Source organism: Prinia subflava, chromosome 5 (assembly GCF_021018805.1).
Source record: "Prinia subflava isolate CZ2003 ecotype Zambia chromosome 5, Cam_Psub_1.2, whole genome shotgun sequence".
Classification (NCBI taxonomy): domain Eukaryota; kingdom Metazoa; phylum Chordata; class Aves; order Passeriformes; family Cisticolidae; genus Prinia; species Prinia subflava.
Window position 1 is genome coordinate 38,579,164 of NC_086251.1, and position 21,098 is coordinate 38,600,261.

The 21,098-nt window shown below is 36.6% G+C and overlaps 1 protein-coding gene across 9 annotated transcripts in view; it reads right to left on the reverse strand.

Moving 5' to 3' along the window:
- Positions 1–21,098, reverse strand: part of RALGAPA1 (Ral GTPase activating protein catalytic subunit alpha 1) — a 132,307-nt gene that overhangs the window by 46,538 nt on the left and 64,671 nt on the right. For all 9 annotated transcript variants that reach the window (XM_063398918.1, XM_063398917.1, XM_063398916.1 and 6 more), the window contains 8 exons: positions 19,540–19,648; positions 15,083–15,193; positions 14,071–14,139; positions 12,704–12,838; positions 11,784–11,967; positions 3,299–4,163; positions 1,848–1,919; positions 775–898 (listed from right to left, as the gene is read on the reverse strand). In XM_063398918.1, the coding sequence (XP_063254988.1) occupies positions 775–898; positions 1,848–1,919; positions 3,299–4,163; positions 11,784–11,967; positions 12,704–12,838; positions 14,071–14,139; positions 15,083–15,193; positions 19,540–19,648 (1,669 nt within the window). The remainder of the gene's footprint in view (positions 1–774; positions 899–1,847; positions 1,920–3,298; positions 4,164–11,783; positions 11,968–12,703; positions 12,839–14,070; positions 14,140–15,082; positions 15,194–19,539; positions 19,649–21,098) is intronic.

Here is a 21,098-nt window from a genome sequence, read left to right on the forward strand (position 1 = left end):
CATTATCCACACAGTTAATCAGGTAGTGTCCTTTTATACCTAAGGAGTAAAGAAGCTCAAAGAACAAATAAGATAGACGCTCATGTGGACACTCCTGATGAGCACAATTGCAAGAGGAGCAAAAATCCTGCAGCTTTTTATACAGCCAACCAGGACCAAAAGCCATTTCTGTATTCTGTGCAACAGTGTCAAATTGAACTTTACAGTGGTAATTAATTCTGTGCATCTGAAAGAAAGATGGAAAAAAGGAAATCCTTGTGACAGTATTGAACAAGTGACTAAAGAGCTGTAGGCCCACACAGATGATGGGGTAGACCACAATATTTCTGACTGCTGGAAGAGAAGTTGAACGAGTGTGTAAACTGATACATGCCTGCAGTGGAAGGCAGGAAGGAGAGTATGTGAGAAGCTGCTTTTCTGTACTTTATGAAGTCCCGAATTTGAGCAAAGCTCAAACTTCAATGGACTTAACACTTCACAAGCTTACAGGGAAATCAAGATGCCTTCTAATCAGTCCATGAAAGCTAAGTACAGGACTGCACATTAAAGTATTATCTTTGCCTCCACAAACTTTCTTCAGCTGTTGAGAGCTTGAATTTAAATGGCTAGTATTGCTAATGAAACTAAAACAGGAATTCTTCTCTAAATCCCATTTTTAAATTGGTGTATTTCAGTTCTTGTGAGTAATGCTGAAGAGCCAAAGACTTGTAATATATGAAGGTATCAGTAATTGTCTTTGTAAAAAAACCTAGGATAAAAACATTTAATAAATACCTCCCAGCCAAGACCAGCTACAAAATCTTCATAGGCTTGACTTCCCCCAGTATTCGTAAGAATGGAGTGTTTATCTTCCTGTCCCTCAGCAACATAAAACACGGCAATCTTGTGTGTCTCTCGGCTGTAAAACAGAATGGTCATTGCATGACAGTGCCTTAACTAACAGGAAATTAAAATACGCAAGCAATCCACACAGAGTATGGCTTTTAAAGCATAAAAAATGCATACTGGAATTAGAGTACAATTATATGGCTTCTTTTTGGATAACTCCTATATTTTCATATTCTCATTCTGTCCTTTCTAGTGTCATCTTCTCTAGAGCCTAAAGTTTTGCTATACATGAGCAGCATTTACCCCTTCCATCACTTCTAAGATGCAGGATGGTACTGTACAAATTGCTAAGGAACAGGTGGGCTTTTGATATGGGCAAAACTTGTAATGTGGGCATTATCCACACTGCACTGCCTATTAACAACAGTGCCTTCTAAACACTGTGAAAATGCAGCTTGTGCAACTCAATGAAGAATCTCCACATGTTTTTTAAAGATCACCCATTTAAATGTGTTCTGTTGACAGGTTGTTGTTAGACATTGGAACAAGTGGAGATGGTTTCTCACACTTCTACAACTTCCGCTGGGTTTTGTTTCAACTTCTACAAAAACAAGTCAGTTTTTAATTGTGTGCTACAATTCCAACTAGAGTCCATGTCTTCAAATACTGGGACCATTTGACACAGCTAAACAATCAACCAAAGCTTAAAATGTGGATATATCAAAGTAATACATCAAAGTTTTTAAAGAATTAACTGTTATGCATATACAAATGCTCATAATTATAAGTTATTTTGAAATTTGTTTAGCTCATGGTATTCTACGTGCAGAATTTGACCCTACAAACAAAACCAAGGCAACTTCAATATAACAGAAAAAATGACAATACAATGCAAAATACATTAATAATTTAAAAAACTATTTAAAAAGTCAGCTCAACTCTCACATCTCTGCAATTAGAGCCATTTGAGTAAAAGCACACTTAAAACAAGTAAGTAGGCAGTCATTAAAAGAATTTACCATTGTCTTGAGTCCAAATTTCTGAGTTCCCGAAGTAACTTCTCATTTTTCTTCAGGAGATGAAAGCTCCTTCTAAACAGAGAAATTTGTAACTCTTTTATTACCTCTTCACTGATTGATACAGAACAGTACAAGAAAGGCATGACAACATATCCAGTTCCACTCAGGAACAGTCAACAAATGCTTCTGTCTTTTCAACAGTCCTTTCTTAATATATAAAAATTAACACATCTTTTAAAAACTTTTTTCTTACTCCAGCAAATCTTCTATATTCATTACAGCCCTGAGTATAACCTTTATTTCTTTTCACTTTCTTTTGTTAACCCATTGGATCTGACTGGGATCCATTTCTTCTCTACAGAAGAACCATAAAATACATATATGTAGTGACAAAAGACACTCTCATTAGTCTACTGTTGCAGGGAGTTGGTGCACTCAACACAGAACTGTTTGCTACCCTGAACTGCAGAGCAGAACTTAGTTTAATAATCACCCAGCCAGCTGTAACAATTTAAACAAAAAACGAAACCAATATGTTAGGGAAAGAAAGGCAGTTTTCATGTCTTTTTAACTGTGCTCAAGATGTTTCCCACAAAACACTGAGGAATTAAGAGAGTCTATTCAAAACCAGACTGCCTTGATGAATTAAAGACCCAAATAAGAAGGGTTGTAACACCAACATTTTGTCTGATTCCAGTGATACCTCAGTGACACAGATTATTTTTGTTTTACCAAATATTAATTTCCCCTCATAGCAGGAAAATATATCAATGATTCTAATTTGGAATTTGAAAGCAATGGCTGAAGATTTCAGAAAGACCCATCAATTCTAGGATGCTAGTATTTGTACATACCCCCATGCATACGCAGACATGCACTTAACTACACTCACACAAAAATAATAATGTAAAGAGACACTACTTCTGTAATTGAACACAGCTTTTCTTCTCTTGTTCTAAACAATATTCAAACAGTACACAAGCACAGCCAATGTTGAAATAAGTAGTAGGGGACACATCTTTCTCATTAGCTAATACACATGCAAGGCTTTGAGGCTGCATGCAAGCATGCTTTTAGCAGACAAAGCAGCAGGACACTGTCCGGCGACACAATAGCTGAGAATATGACACTTTCTGAGTATTATTCTGACATTGAAAGGTAATGATTTTTGCAGCAACATACATGGAATGCAAAGAAAACACATCATTCCTTCAATTTGCCTTCAAATACTTTCTAAGGAAAGAATATGAACCACAATAAATCCAACAGATTTCTCCTTTCTGTCTCTCTAAATGACAGGCTGAAAAGCAGAAGAAAGCTGCCATTTAGCCCTTAGCTGCACATCCCCTCTCTTTTGTTAGCTGGCCTGGAATATTTTTGCCTTAACAAACTCTATGATCAAAAACAGCACACCTCCTTTAAAAAAGTTCTTAAAATATGAGTTGTTTTACCTTTTATCCCATGAATTCATTCCCAGTATACTGAGAAGTAATCTACAGTAGTAAAATGCTGACTGTGGCTTTTGTGAGGTTGGCTCGTCCTGCTCCATAGCCCTCATATTTACATCATTGAAATGCTTTTCAACAAACTCTCTCTCTTCTGTGTGCTGTTTCAGAATTGCATTGATGACATCGTTCTCCTGCTTTTCTGAGATGCAGACTGGTTGAGGAGCAGGGATGTTAAGTGAAACACCAGTTCTCTGTAAGCATTCAGGGCTTGTAACACCTAAATACTGCAACAGCTCATCCAGGGCATCTTCTTCATCCCTAATTGTATCCCATGTTGGTACAGTGTCTCTAAATTTCCTTTTAACTTGGAGTGTAATTCCATCTCTTGCAGATACATCTTCCACATGCTCAAAAGATGAAAGAGCATCTTCTGGTTTATCTTGCTGAGATAATGAAAGTGCAAAAGATGTTTGTTGTGAAGATGCACATAAAGATGATGGTCCGTACAAAATAGCTGAATCCCACGAGTATTTGCCAGACAGATCACGCACTATAATTCTAACATTTGAATTAGCTGATGCAAGTCCAGCAGACAGTCCTCCCCCAGGCATGTCATCTTCTGCTTGGATTTGTATACAAGACACCAGGGAAGTATTGTTTAACACAAAGAATTGAAGATTTGGGTTCTCAAAAAGCTCAGGAGAAAGCTCAGGACTTTCACTGTATGGATTGTCATTGTTTTCACACACCTGACTGGTCAGCATAGCAGGACCTCCACTCATAGGATAGTGGCCTAAGTGATTGACTAGGTGTGTTATCACAGTACGAGCAGCAACAGAAATTAATCCTTGTTGCATGTGAGTTTTCACTGCAAGAAAAAGAGCACAGTTTTAAAAGAGGAGTTCAGAAAACAACACTGAGATTCATGTTTCTTTTGGTCTCCTCCTGAGAGAATGAGCACTGCAAGCTGAGGATACATGCAACTCAGTAATGGAAAAATATGTATTTTGATGACCATTGTTTTTGTATATAAATAGCATGAAAAATCCTAAAACAGTTAAAGAAGCATCTTCATTTTTTTACAGCCATGACTATGTCCACAGATCATACCTCCTTTGCCATAGCTTTGTTATCAGCACTGTTCTTCAAAAATACACAATTTTTTATCTAGTGAAAATAAATCTCGAATTGCTGTTGAAGTAGAGATCCTAACTGTGTTGCAAGACGTCCATTCCAATTGCAGTATTTTTATATTTATACACATCATTACACTGAGAAATCTAAAGGAAGATAGATGCACAAAAGGTCTAATCCATCTTAATTTCCCTGGGGAGCATACAGCTGTAGGTTAGCTTGAGAATAGCACTGGATAGTTTTAAAGCACAAAATCAAGAATCTGGCTGTCTGCACTGAACATAATCTAACATTACCAAAATTTTCAAAAAGGAAATCTCATGCCACAGCTGCATCTTAAGAAGCTTCAGGTTAGAAAACCTTGGGAGGGAAAAAGAAAAGTTAATTGTGCCCATCTTTTGTGAAATTCATCCTGTGAGTTGCACTGGTATTTCTATATGGTTTTTGCCACCTACTTCTCTGCTGCATACCTTCCACTTGCATGTTACGTCATCTAAATTCACAAAGGGTATTTTTAATGTTTATATCACACCCTGCTAGCCCAGTATTATACTGTTTATGGAATTATTTTTATCAAGTCCACTCTACATGAAGTACATGAGCAGGACCAACCCTCTCAGGAAGGGAACCATCAACTGGTTCACAGGACCCACTGAAGAACCCATACACAAAAATACTACACTGCAGAATAAGACTGGTGGAAGAGAGAACAAGATGAACATGGCAAAGCACTTGTTTTCTGTATCCTCGCTCTTGGAAGTGGCCATGGACACCCTGAATTTGGGACTTACAAAGGGAAGATTATAAAACTGTACTCCTCAGGATTACATTATGTATTTTAAATTACATTAAACATTGAAAACTGCTGCAAACACTTCCCATCTTCTTTCTCACCAAAATCCGTCAAACCAGAATGTTCTGAACGACATCACTTTTTCATTCAGTATTTATTGAGACTAAGTAACCTCCTGAGCATAGAAGTAAACTATAATGAATTAAACTCCCTTTATGCAGGATATACATAAGCTGCCAAACATAATGTTTAAAAAACAAATTTCTTTTTGCAGTTTCAGATGTCTTAATTGGTTTAACAGGAAAAATAAAGGCAAATTTGTGATGCATACTGTCTGCCACTATAGATCTTCAGTTTCTGAAGATGGATGCATTCAGCAACTGCAAAAATAAACAACTAGTATGTATTTGCCCTTTTTTTCCCCCAAAAGGTTTGGGTACAACATGTAAGAGATGTTTGGGATTCTGGCTAGTCTCTTCCTTTAGGAAGCACTACATCTGAACGGCAAATAGGGAAACATTTCATCCAGTTAATAGCTAGCAAAATCAACATAACACTTACACAATTCTAAAAATCATATCTACTCAAGTATTTTAATAAATTAATGCCTTGAGAATTAATATACGCAAATTAGATTATATTTTATCATCTACAGCCTTCTTGAGGTTTAAAATTTACAAACATAAAAACATCCAGTGATGCTGAATTAAGTGGCCAGATATTGGCAGCTTACAAGGAAATTAAGTTATAGTGCCATCTGCTGAAATATAAGAAGGAACTGGAAGGAGATTTTATACAAAACACGGAGAAAATAATCTGAGTGTTTGAAGAATCATTTATCAGCCCATTATTGACCAGCACCTGGACAATGCAGAGGGTGGCCCATCTTTGTCAGGATATTTATACCAAATATTTAGCACTTGCCACTGCACAGATAAATAAAGTAATACTTTTCTAAGGTTCCCAGGAGCAGAGATACACAAGCTTTCCAGATACCTGAAGTCCCACCCTATAAAGCTTAAATGCCCCCTGTTAAGTTCTGTTGAGAAACCAGGAGAAATAAGGATGTTCTAGCATATGTTATTACTATTACTGTTGTATGGCAATCCCTAAAGATCTCAAACCTGACCATGGTCCCTTTGTGCCTGTGTGTGTGACTGTACTCCCTTGGTAGCCTAAGGGAAATACGGAAAAGAAAAATGACAGTGGTACAAAGAGAGGAACAATTAATTTAAATTTGGAAGATCCATTCCCAGTCCTAACATAGCCTTTCCCTGAAAACTTTGCACTTGAACTAAAATCATAAATTTGTCATTGTTTCTTTTATAAAATGTGAACACTACATCTGAGTTTTCTCTCAGAATACAGTGCTGTTGATCTAAAAATGACACAGAGAACTTAAATGAGAAGTATCAAGACAAGTATACTGAAAAGCAGACTGTAAGATGCAACCTGCTATGTTGAAATAAAATAAAGCAATCTTGAAACATTTTGCCACACAGAAAATCAGATTTTGGTGATGGTTTCCCCAATATCAAAAAGGAAAAATCCCAAGCCTAGTAATGCATTTTGAAATTATGAAAATTTTAAATTAATTTTGCAACTTAATTTATTCCCAGAAGCACATCTCAATCAAGAATAATCGGACATTCAATATATTAAAACCTTAAAATGAGTATCTAAACCATGCTCTTTGTTTCTGGAGGGCAAATGAGAATATGTAATAATGCAAGCCATCACAGCTTTGCCACAAATTCTACAAACTAAGCCATATCATTACACATTAAGGCAGTCCAGCTCACTGCTTTGTTGACTTGTTTTCCTGAGAGAACACATTGCTGCTTTCCTTTCAATGGTACTGCCTCTGGCTTGGGCAATGTAATTTAAATGTGTACATAATCATTTGGTAATTCAGTAGAAGCATGTTATACTATCTATTTTTCTCAGTCCTGAAATTACCTCTTTTGTGGAAAGGCTGAAGGTCCATCACTACTAATTTGCATCTGTGGCATGAATGAAGGATTCTCGAGTTTCCTTAAGATGTGCTGTTAACTTTTTAATTCAACTTTGGCTGAATAGTTTTAAACAACTATGGTTATGTAATTGATGTAAAAAGTAATGACTGAGGGTGGAATGTCACTCTCCTCATCCTTCTGTCTAAAGAATTATGACCTATACAGACTGATTAATCTCAAATTGGAGCAATGGGATGAACCACTCTCTAAAAGTAGTTCTTTTTCCTTCATTATGTTTAGAGGGAGCCTAAGAGTGTTCCTCTTAGCTTAGTTTCCTGTATTTTGCCTTAGTTTAAGCAAGTCTCATGCCTTTCTAATTTTAAACTTCAATCTATATAGAGATGCAGTAACAGAGAACTCTAGAATATTCCCCACAAAACACAAAGTGTTAATCTGGATGCACTATGTAAAAAGTATTTTTTAAAAGTGCATTTTGTGTCCTTTCAGTAAAATGGCAAACAGCAAAGTCTTAAATGAAAAGTACTTTATATTTTCACCTTTTAAACAAAAGATTAAACATAAGGCAGGGAAAACATTTTCATTAGAAACTGAAAAATATTAGAAAAGATCAATCTATGCAAAAGACTTTAAAATATGTTTGGATAAATATGAGTAATGGAGGAAAATTAATCAAATCAGTAACTGACAGACCACTGTATCCATGTAATGTTACCAGTACCTTCCAGTCACAACTATCCAACAGATTTGTGATCTATGAAGAACAGTTTTCAAAATGTTTTTGTCTATAATTGCAAAAAAAATCTCCTTCATATATGTTTATGGTCCTGAAATGAAATGGAAAAGATCAGAAGTAAGTTAGCAGATCGTGGCACTATGCAGCCCAGGTTGGCTAGTGAACATCTAAGCTGGCTGCTTAGGTGCAGTTAATTAGAACAGTGGGCTTGTTTGGCAAGGTTTTGGTAGTGTGGGGGTTACAGGGGTGGCTTCTCTGAAGAGCTGCTAGAGGCTCCTCCTGTGTCTGATGAAGACAATGTCAGCTAGCTCCAAGCTGGACCTGTTGCTCACCAAGGCTGAGCTGATCAGCGACAAAAGTAATGCCTCTAGAATAACAAAGAAGGAGAAAAAAAAATATTGGGCAGAAGGAGATTGCTGCCAGAGAACAGCAGAGTGAGAATATGTGAAAGAAACAACTCTGCAGACACCAAGGTCAGTGAAGAAGCAGGGGCAGGAGGTGCTCCAGGCACCAGAGCAGATTCCCTGCAGCCCGTGGTACAGACCATGGTGAGACAGGATGTGCCCCTGCAGCCCAGGGGAGTTCACAGTGGAACAGAGATCCACCTGCAGTCCCTGGGGATCCCATGCTGAAGCAGGTGGATGCCCAAAGGAAGTTGTGATCCTGTGGAAAGCCCACATTGTACCAGGCTCCTGGCAGGAACTGTGGTGCTGTGGAGAAAGGAGCCCATGCTGGAGCAGGCTTGCTGGGAAGAATTGTGACCCAGAGGGGGACCCATGCTGGAGCAGCCTGGGCCTACAGGACTGAGCCATGTGAAGGAGACCCAGAGTGGAGCATTCATGAAGATCTGCAGTTTGTGGGAAGGACTTGCGTGTAGTAGTCTCCCGTGTGAGGGTCCCCACGCTGGAGTGGGGGAAGAGCTCGAGGAGTCCCTCCTCTGTGAAGGAAGGAGCAGCAGAGACAATGTGTGGTGAACTGACTGCAGTCCCCCAATCCCCATGCCCCTGCACCACTGGAGGCAAAGAGGAGGTAGAAATTTACAATGAAGTTAAGCCCAGGAAGGAGGGAGGGATAAGGGCAAGATGTTTTGAAGAGTTGGTTTTATTTCTCATTATCCTATCCTGATTTGCTTGGTAATAAATTCAATTAACTTCCCCAAGGCAAATCTGTTTTGCCCATGACAGTGATTGGTGAGTGATCTCTTCCTGTCTTTATCTCAACCCTCTTTCGTTTTATTTTCTCTCCCCTGCCCAGATGAGAACACTGGAGCAGCACTGGTGGGCAGCTGACATCCAGCCAGGGTCAAACCAACCCCACCACCCTCATTTGTATGCCCGTACTGTAGCTAGAGTAGGTTATTGCTGATACTAACTAGAGGAATAGCTCATCAGCCTTCACACAGACAAACCCAGTGATTCTTTAGATGTATGAAAGCATCACAGACTTGCTGCCTGCAAGTTCTGACAACCCAATAAAAGCTTCCTACTGATGTCCTTACCGAGAGCTGCTGAAAGTTCATTCTGGTTTAAATGTAACAGTTTGAAAGTTATTCTTTGTATATCTCATACTAAAATCTACCACTTTACCAGCTACAGAAAGGAGAACAAAGACAATTTTACTGATAATCCTAGGTTAAGAGCTTCCACATGAGAACTTGGAAAGTTGCTGAAAAACAGAGGCCAATAATCTTCTTTATTGACTATGCCTGTTCCCCGAGGATTTAGGAAATCTTTGTCCTGCTGTTTATTGCATGGCTTGCTCCACCCAGTAGATCCTGTCCCCACTACACAGCTGTGTCACTCTAAGTCCTGTATCCTCCTGGTCTCATACCACATTATGCTGAGGCCAAGTATCCACAAAACTTGTGATGGATCTGACCTTGAACAATGGAGGCATAACAGGGTAAACCAGTCACATCTCTTAAAGCACCCTGTCTTAAGAATTTTGTCATTTCAGCTCTTTCAGCTTTGCTTGTGACCTAAGGAGTGTCTTGCAATTCCTACCCTTTGTAAAACTTCCCTGAATTCCCTACAACTTCTGCCCTGCTCATTTCCATTCCTTCAAAACAGACACTACGATAGTGCTTTTACTCTACTAAAAGATGCTGACCCATTGGCATACTGTTCTGCTGCTAGCTTGTAGTATTTGACCCTCTGTCTTGACAGAGACCTAGACTGGTTGTTATGCACTGGTTTTACTTCTCTCACTCCTCCAACAATGCCAGGGAGAATAGATGCTGTGCAATGGGTTAAGCACTGTCAATTTTATTCTCTGCCTGGCCATGGGGACTAGAAGTGCCAAGGTTGCAGAACCAGGGTTGCATACTGTAGTATGCCAATTAAATTTCACAGTCCAACTTACAATTCCAGAGACCTCAAACTTAATTTATCTGGAGAGATAAAAGGAACATCTGAAATTACTTATTAAGAAATTTAACAAGAAATCATAAAAGAAAAGATCATGGTTGGAAATGCAAAATGAAGATATTGATGCTAGGGCTTTGTGAAACCGTACTCATTTAAAGAGAAATCTATTCAGGGTTGTCTTTTCAGATTGTCAGATTAAAAAAGCCACACAGCATTTGCTTCTAACCCATAATTACAGATTATTATGGAATACAAAAAGATGCCAGGCATAAAAAGCTACTACTATTCACTACACTGTAATAGAACATGTAGTGGAAGTAAATTTTGGCAAATGCTTTAAATATTAGCTTTACATAATATGTATAGGTGAGACTGTAATTAGGACAGAATGAATCCTTCGAAGCCTCTTTCATTCTGACCCTGCAGATGATTACTTTTTACTAATAAGGCCACAGCCATTTGACGAAAAGCCAACTATAGTACCTTGCTTCATTCTTCAGTAAATTTAATAATTACAGCTCCTCCTGCCAGCAGTTCTCAGATCAGACTTGTTCAATCCAATACTGAGCTTATTAGGGGACAGATCTATGTTTAGAATTCTTTGGCCAAAAAAGTACTTGAGGATGATGAAGCATGCCTTAGACAAGGGCACAATGATTAGCCATTTTCTCTACATAAAAAACAGCACGTAGTCACTACAGACCACAAAATCACCTGCTGTTAGCACACAGCTGCTACAAAGAACTGCTGCATTTATCTGGTTCTTAATACCCTTAAAAAAGCCTAAATGGAACAACTTAATACAGAGGCAGAATAGCACTACACAGAGTTGTAGTATCTTAATCTCATCTTTTTCAATTTTCTTCCCTATGTAGACATTCGTTATTTACTAGATACACTGCATAATACATGATAGTCCTCTGTAGCTTAGATTCTTAATTCTTTATTTTTATTTTTGAGTTGTGAAGAAAATGTTAATTCCCATGTCCCCTAAGGTTCTAACCAGATGAGAGAAAATTTCTCTTTTTAGACAAATCTGTGGTTTTAAGCAGCGTAAAAAGAGATCAACAATGAATTATGATAGGCTAAAAAAATTCATGGAAAGCATTCAATATTGCAATGTTAAACAGGAATAAAACCCCAAATTACTCCTTGGGAACGGAGCAAAATTAGGAAAAAAATCAAATTAATTTACTGAAAGTAAAATGAAAAGCAACATTTATCCATGTTGCAGTACTTAACACTTCTGCTGATACACAAAGCATGGAAGAATCCATATCATATCGATCTTGGTGTTGTTCAGAACATACTTATTTCAGTTAATCAAATGGCAATTGCTCAAAATGACATTTGCTCATTCCATACTAATGGTTCTTACCTAGTGTCTTTGTATAGCTAAAAATCTGTGCTTTAGACCAACACTTCAATACTGAAAACCTAGACAAAATCTTTTTGAAAGGAAATGTATTTAGGCAATGAGACAAACCTTCAGTGACTGGCTGAAGTTTAGAAGACCTCTCTGAGTCTGGAGAATGCAGTGGTTCTGGTTCCTTTAAGCTTTCTAAATGCATAAAAGGATCATAATCCATACATGCCAGATCAGAAAGGCTTAGAGGAAAATATTTTGGGTTGCTAAAACACTGAGACCCATAGACACATCCATGCAGAACCTAGAACAAAACCAGAATTTCATTACATTAACTACTGGAATTTATACTTTATAGTTTTATAAGAAATGAAGTTCATTTTTATTTGGATTTTAAAAATCAATTTGTTAAAAGGCAGGCATGATGAAGTGCTGGAAAATTTTAGATGCCTAATGTTTACAGAAACAAACTCTGGTCTGCAAAGAAAATGATTACCACCAAAATAGAATTTAACAATAAAGAAACGAAACTTACAAAAAAATCATTAGGCTACCTTTATTTTTAGATCTTCTATCTTCTCTAATTACATATGCTAGGTCTAAGCTGCTAGAGGTTTTAATCCCCTTCCCTTGCAAAAGGGATAAAAACCCCTTTCTCCTGTGTTCCTAAGGACAGTAATTGTAACTTAGTGCTTTTTGCTTTGCTTACTGCTAAATGAAATCGCTTGATATATAAAAGTTACAATTTTTTTGTATTAAATACAAGCAATACAACACAATATCTACAATACAAGCATCTGCAATCCATATGACATAAAAAAGGCTTGGTTAACCATCTGAAATATAAACCAAAATCTCCTATTCCAAATATACCATAGGTCAAGCTGTTACAGTGAAACATGCAAGAACTGAGCCAGCACTCTGTATTTCAGCAGTAGAATGGAGATCAGCTTACAGAAAACTTTTGCCTTCATTTCCATGAAAACTGACACTACCTCCACACATAGAAATTTGTAATAAGTGAGCAAAGAAACATGTACCTTATATATACAATTAAGAACAGATCTTTCAGTCTTATCATTTTCTGCTCCTGTAGCGTGAAGAGGCTGCAGCAAAGTCTTCAATGGCAAGGCCATTATCCAATCCAATAAGCACAGAAGTAAAGAAACCACCAACTGGAAAAAACACTTTCCATCACAAATCAATTAAGCCAGCACCTGCTACTTCATATTATCACTTTATTTTATTTGTCTATTTTGCCTTCTTTTTTCAATTCAGTCAACCTTCTGCAGTAATGGCAGGTCCCACCTGTTAACCACTGTATCTTCAAAACCTATGGCATTCAGTAAAAACTCTGGCCATCCATTCAACAGTTGCTCATCAGGGTAAGACTGTGAGCAGATATCATACTTAAGATATTATACTCAAAGTTTTCAAAATTGATTTGTAAGGTGTTGTCTTTAAAATGACAAATAACACAGGTCCAAATTAAGGCTGATGCACCATTTTGCACATAAATTCCACTGTAAAGTGAACCAAGGATTACACAAAATGGAACTAATTCACCTGTATTTAGTGCTTTATAAATAACACATAATGTCCTTTACAATGTATCAATAATGTTATGCAGCACCAGGTCTCATCTGAAAGAAATCCAATTACTTTCTATATTGTAGGTTACTCAGTTAGCAAAAGAATCAACTCCCTCTTGGGATGTTTTGAAAGACTCTAGAACAGAATTAGATTAAGACACAAACCCACACCAAACCATCAATAACTTACTGACCAAATAATTGTTTTTGATTTTTAACACTCAGCTGTGGAAGAGAGGACAATTCAGATAAATATCTGCAAGATTCTCTAAAATATTATACAAGGTAAATAGAAGTCTTTAAAAATTCCATTTACCTAATTTATTCATTTCACATAATACATTCCAAGTTTAAATAAAGCATAATAAACCTAATGATGCAGGGCACTGAGTCTTTTTGTTTTTAACCAATTTTTAAGAAACCCATTAGGACCACATTAGTCAAAATAGGTAAGACATTTTTTATATGATATTTGATGTACAATGATCGACAATAGTTCATGGGGAAACTTGGTTGATTATGGAAAGCATCCTCAAGTGCAAAAGTGGATAGCTTGGTAAATGACTGTAGTCTACAGTAGCCCTGACTTCTTGCAAACAGAGACAGAATATGAAACAGAGCTCTGAAGACCAAAACGAGCAACAGATGAACTCCAGCTCCTTGTGGGAATGGCAGCCCAGAATGATGGAGCTGTCAGCAACAAACTGCACCAAAATGCCCAAATTTAAATGACACCATGAGCCCCACAGCAAAGCTAATTCAGTAGAGACACAGCTTTCAGGAGGCAGAAAGTACTAGAAATGAAAAATACTCACCCTCTTGTCCTGCTCATAAGAGGAAGCTTCTGTACTGGGTAGCAGATGCGTAATAGTTGCTATCAGAATCTGGGGACATATACCACATTTCTTTTAAAAGAGAACCTAAATATTTGAGCTTAAAATAATTTGTAAGCAGGTAAATCTAACATGATACTAGATTCACAGTTAAACTCTATTACAATTATTTTGAGACAAGTTACAGTATGCCTTGACAATTTTTTTACATAAAACCACTTTTAATTTTTTTTTGCAGAATACATTGAAGGCATATGTTCTGTTTGACTGACATAGGTGCATTAAGAACAATGAAATTACACAGCTACCCCAAATACTCAGGCATGAAAAGAATGTGACTCAACACACTTGTATGATGCAGAAAGAAATCTGGTGCTGGTTTATGTACATTGCTATCTGAGCTACATTATTTCTTAGAACTACTAGATACTCCCTGTCTCTATTTGATCAAAAATATGTCTCCAGAGGAGCACAGAAATGCCTGCTGTATCTCTTAAGAAGCTTTCACATGAAAAGAACCTGTAAGTCCTTTGTCTTTTCTATGTGCTTCAGATCCCAGAGGCCATAGTCTACCTCCTTGTTATGGGAAGACTATTCAAAATATTATTTTTGCATTAAACTGAAACTCTTTCATGGATATGCAAAATACAATTGCAGATTCATATTTCGAGCAATCATTTTCTCCTTGAACTTAAATAAACATGCTTGAAGATATCTAATATTAAAACAAAATTGTACTTTATTGACAACATTCTCTTGACACTTTTTCTCTGAGGAAAAACAGGCATGATATAGACACATTACATGTCAATACTGGAATTGGAAGTTAAGGGAGCTGCAATTCCCTACTGCCAGTGTTAAGTAAGACTATATTTATACTAATTCAATGTTTTGCAAAACATAATTCTCCATATTCAGGTGTTTAATTTTAAGGTAATACATTGTAGTGTTTTATTTAAAATAATTGAAAATTTCTATTAAAAATATTACTTACTTGAATAATTCTTAAAGGTGAATCAGCTTGATACAGTTGAAGTCTATGCACATAATGTATCAGCATGTTCAGCATACTGCAGGCAACTTGGGCTACAGTTTTATTTGGAAACTAGAAAAGAGAACACAGCACAGTAATAATGACAAAATTTCATGTAAGAGTACATTAGGTGGTAGGGTGGTCACAAATTTCACTGGTAGTTTTATACATACAGTTTCTTAAGTATCTATTTACCAGAGGAACAGAATTAAATTTTACAAAACTTGAAAGGAACTATTTTATGGTCATAAAAAATGTTAGCAGCTAACACCAAAGTTTTGGGACAGACATCAAGTGAGCTGCACACCAGAAAGGGGAGAGGTGTCTCCTAACTAACTTCTGACAGGTTAGTACAACATCATGAAGCCAGGAAGAAAGAACTAATTTCTTGCTACCTTAATGATTATTAATATTAATGAATCACTACAAAGCCCCCCAAGGATCCAATTCTGAAATCAGAGGTCTTTGCTGAGAATCAAGGCAGGTGAAGAGCCACATGCCCAACATGCAGCCTGTTACTAAACACAAGATGAACTGCTCTGCTACCTGCCAGTGACTGCTGTGCACAGTGCATGTTTGAATGGAAATGAATTCATCTTGGCTTCTGTGCTTAACTCTGCTTTTCTTTTAAAGGCAAGAGAAGGTTGCTGCTCTGAAGCCTGCCTTCCACAGTCACTGTGCTGGTTAAAGCAGAAAGGAACACATTTGTACAACTCCCAGTCTTAGGGGGGAATGTACACCCTGTTCTACACTCCTAAGTGGGAAAACACAAAAATTTAGAAAAAGGGATGTGTTTCCCTAAATTATTAATGCACAAGACATGTAATTGAGTTTTCTATCTTCATTGCACTTGCTTTAAAACATTAAGGTGTGAAACAAATGACAAGGACAAAGTTAATCTTACAAATGAATTTCTGCATTATTAAGAAAGTAGTCTACTTGTTTCAATCTCACTATATTTAGCAGTGAAGCTGTCACAGGTATGTGCTGCAAGATGGCCCTCTACTTCTGAACTCAGAAAAGGGCAATTATGCTGTAAAATCATTTAGACATAATTTCTTGGCTTAATAGGCTTTTTTCTCACTCAGACCAGTTCTATTAAGCCTCCAGGGAGGGATGCATCTCACAAAACTTAAAAATCCCAAAGCTTTAAGAAAGCTTAAATGCCTGGGCAATGAAACCTGAGGAGAAAATCAAGATTTTAAAATAAAATTTTTGAACTGCAAAAACTTAAAACTGAAAATACACTGGAAGAAGACTCTGCTCTGGATCAGTGTTTCTCATCAAAGCAGAGCTATCAATTTTTACATTTAAAGTCTTGAATAGAAATGGTACAAGCGAAAGGAAAAGTCTGGAGTATGAAGCTTTAATTACCATTTTTTATTTGTGGTATCTATGTAAGCAAAAAGAAAGACTATGAATGGCTCTTGCAAGTCATCCAGGGAGATGAAAACCTGAGTACACAATGGGTAGTTAATTCTTGGTCTGACTTTCCCTGTTTCTCAGTGGATGCAGTTTCATGTTATTGTTGGCTTTTAGCTCAAAACAGTAAACATCTCACATCTCCCAATCTTCACAGACTTTATGACAAGAATATAATTACTTTTTTATCCCTCATGAGAAAGCCTCTCCCCATACTGTGAAAGTACTCTGTAAGAGCACCGTGAGCAGGGTACAGACTCTAATGCTCAAGCTTGAACGGCAACCAAAAAAAAAAAAAAGAACTGAAAGCATGACAATTTGATTACAGAACTTGAGATCAAATCCAGATTGCTCAAAACATCCTAACAAGCTTGCAGGAAAACCTCAAAATCACTGGAGAAGAAAAATAGGGTGGACAAATTGGTTAGCTTAATACAGAGCATCCAGATCACTGAATGTAAGAAAAAATCACCTGAGAAAGAGACCTGGAGATTTTTCAGAGTCACTGAATAATCGGCCGTTCACTACTTAAAAACAGAAAGCATTTCTTTCTTAAAGTTTTAATCTTTAATTTTTAATGTCTTTCATTAATGTTTAAATTTAGAGCCTCTTTTTCTAAAGAGGCTCTAAAATGAAGATGAATGAATAATTTTTAAGGCTGATTTACACAAAACAGTTAATCTCTTTTTTTCCTCTGGTTGAAAAGGGTTTGGGATTTTTTAAAAATTTAATAAAGAAACAAAAGTAAGTGGAGACATAAATTCTACATAAAGGATAAAGTGTATAAAGTAATGAATATGTATAAATTTAAAATCTAATCTTGGACACCTAAATTTTTTTCCCTCATGGGAAAAGCATCAGGGAGGAAGTTTTGATCAAGAATATGGGGGTTGGCTGAAATAGATCAAATCCTTCATCTGCTTAAGAAAGCTGTCCTAGCACGGTCAATATATCACATTTCAAAAGAATGCTGTCACTAGGGTAGAGTTAATTTCCTCTCAGTAGCTGTTGCAATGCTGTGTTTTGGACTAGGAATGAGAATGGTGTTTATAACACACTGATGTTTTGTTTTTTGCTAAGTTCTGTTCATCAGAAGTCAAGGATTTTTTATTTTTTTGTCTCATGCTGTGCCTGTGAGAAGGTGAGCAAAAGAAACTGGGTGGGAGCATGGCTGGGATGGATGACCAGAACTGAGCACCTTGTCCATAATTGAAAATAACCTATTGTTTAGCACTCATTCGACTAAGTCTGTACAACACAATGTTGTGATGTATCTGCAGCATTTTTCAGAGAAGCAGAATAAAATCATAGGTCTGGACGGCTGGTTAGGACCCTTTGTGCTCAAGCTCTAGCAGAGGTTAATGTAGACAGGGCAGTATTGCCACACAGCTGGGAGAAGCACTAGCTATATCCAAAGTGAGTTGCTGAACTGCAGCTCTGAATATGCTTCTGGTACTTCAAAAATAAGCATGTAATTGCTGCTAGCATTTCTATTCAATGCTATTTGTTCAATTGAACTTATCAGTAAGTTGGACGAGGCCTATAGCTCCCTACCCATTCATTTCTCCTGAAAATAAGAAAATAATCCATTCTGGGAGTTCAAACCTCTGACTACTTGGTAGCCAGGAGATTGCTTAGGTAACAAATTAGAGCTAATTTATTTCTCCCATAACACATTAATGAACTTTTCATTTCATTATTAAACTCAATTATGAATATATACCATTGCTCAGAAGTGGAAAAAAGGACAATGTGCACTGGATGGTTTAGCCAACACAAAGCAAAGCACAGTGGAAATACAAAGATCTTTGTTTTCTCATTCAAAAAGTAATTTATGTTTAATATAAATGAGGCAAAAACAATTGGTTTAATAAATACGTCAGAGAAAAAGAACATAAATCACTGTGAATTTCAGGATTAAAAATAGTTCAAATATTGATAAATTGAAGTAGCAAGATAAAAACATCATTTGCCTTATACTAAACTTGAACAGGAACTTGATAAAATGCAAAAGTTAAGCATTATTAAAAACCAAAGGGAAAACCCTGGAAGAGGGTATTAGTGGAGCTGCAAAGAATGAATGTGATTTTGCAAAACAGGAAATTGCAATTTAGAGTCTAATACTAAAAGCCCTGCAGCTACCTTATACAGAGACTCAAATCCTGCTTCACAGGATGCGAGCAGCTGATCTGCTAAGATATTTTTCAGATTCCCATTGCTTAAAAGAAAATAATAATCCCCAACATCCGACAGAAGTCATATGTAACAGGTGTACACTCCAATTTTTATTAAGCTGTATATACAGAAAGACTAGAGCACTCATAGAATTTTGATGCAAACAAAAAGAACATGGAAAGGTTCTGAAGAAAAATTGGAAAACATTTATAAAGTTGAAGCTATTGCTCACAAACATGCAAATTTGAAAACTGCATAAGAACAAGATGTTTTAACTAATATTCTAATTATTCTATAATATAAGAACAAATGCAAAAAGATGAAAATAGTAGGAAAACAAAAGCATTCATCAAGGAAATAAAAGCCAAAAGTATGCAGCTCCTGGAATAAGCACAGAAAAGGACTCTGCCACAGCATATTAAACATTCCCAGTGCTTCCACGCATACAGTGTAAGTACTCTGCATTTCTCACTAAATATCTAGCCAGGCCTAAGAAGCAATATTGCATAATTCAATGGCTCAAACTCAGAACATGCACAGAATGTTATGAGAATACTATGGTAGGTTAGAGTGGCTAGTGATATATATTAAAATAAAGATCCACTATCTCATCCGCCAGCACACCATTCTCTCCAAACTTAAAGAAGGGTAAAAAACTTTTGACATTTCAGAGATCCACTCATTAAATTGAGTTCTCTCTTTTGTAAGGATGGCAAATGAGACTGCAAAGTAAGGATGCTAAAATGTTATTGTGACTTTGAAAATGCAAAGTGTCCTTACACATCAAGAGAATATACATGGTAAAAATTGAATTCTCTCACCTTTAAAGAAACACAAATCACATTCAATGCTTCCTTGATCTGGGGATGATGTGATTCATGGACTAGCTCCTCACAGATCCAAATACCAAGGCTGCAAAGAGCAACACATCTGTAAAACAATGTTAGAGGACAAGTTGTTGAGAAACATTCTACAGGAATGTGCAATTTTTATGATTCGTTATGCTTTGCTAAAGACATTTAACAAGAAATATGGTTTTAATACTTCCAAAACAACCACATGAAAACCCTTATAGCACTGTAACTTATTTAAAAATGAGCAAGAAATCCAAAGTATGCTGGTGAAGGAGAGGAAGGAACAGAGGAAGCACCCATCTGAAAAAGCAACTGAAAAATCCAAAAGACATCAAGAACCCCTGCATTTCTATGTGTCTTTTGACTAAAAATATTACCTGAAATCAACATATGGGAAATTCTTATGTTTTCTTAAACCAAAGCAAAAATTTGGGTAGGAGCTTCCTCCTTCTTAACACAAGAGGTTGCTCACATTTAGAGCATCTGAGACAGAGATGAGAGAGGGGAATGTTATTCTCTCACAGACGTTCCCACTGTTTTAGATGGACACTAAACAAGGATGAATAGAGGAGGGATAAATGAATCCTAAAGACAGCATACATATCATGATTAGTACATTAACTTTTGTTGTTTCTTCATTTAAAATCAGGAAAGAGAAAAGAATGTAAAGATAAAGAGTATTTAGATATATGTGTTCAAATCAGCAGATGGATGAAATTTGTTTAGAAATGTTAAAGAGCTAGCTTAAGCAATCTCTGAGCCATTGATTACTTTCTTCAGGAACACAGTGAACAAATACTTTGGAAACAACTTCAGAATTCAAAATCCTGGATAAAATTGAAGAACAATCGAAAATCGACAAGAAGAAAACTGGTCATGTGACCTGCAATGCATTACATCTAGGAAGGAAAAATTGTAGGCGAGAATAGAAACAGAAGTGGCTATGAAGCCTGTGCTGTAGAAAAACGATTTTAAGGCTACATAAAATTTCAAAAATGCTTACAGACAGCAAAAATACATACAAGACTTAATTGTACATTATAGTGTAAAATCACCCTATTTTGTATGTAGTGACTGAAAGAAAAACTGCAAAATGGAGAGTGTTATGCCTTTTAGAAAGCAGTTTTGTAACACAAAAAATTAAATTAATGTGATCTCAGGATATTCCCTCCTTTTCCTGTGCTGAGAAATATTATCAGCTCAAGAGAAGAAAGAGGTAAGTGGGCTGATAAAAACTGCTCCTGGTTTTCCAACAAAACGTTTAAAGGTTCAATAAGCTGATCTTTCCAGGATTGTAGTTTCTCAGGTATAGAGTTCTAGTATTTTTAAGTGACAATATATTAGTTGGACATATAAATTCACTCTTTCCAAATACATAAGGCACATAAATGCGCTCTTCCTTGGTAGGCATTAGAGATTCCTGTTCCAATCCCATACAAAGCACTGTGTAACTGAATGCTTCTGAAGATGGGTACGGAGAAACAAAATCCTAAGCAAATTAGGAAACAGAAGAGAAAACTGGTAAC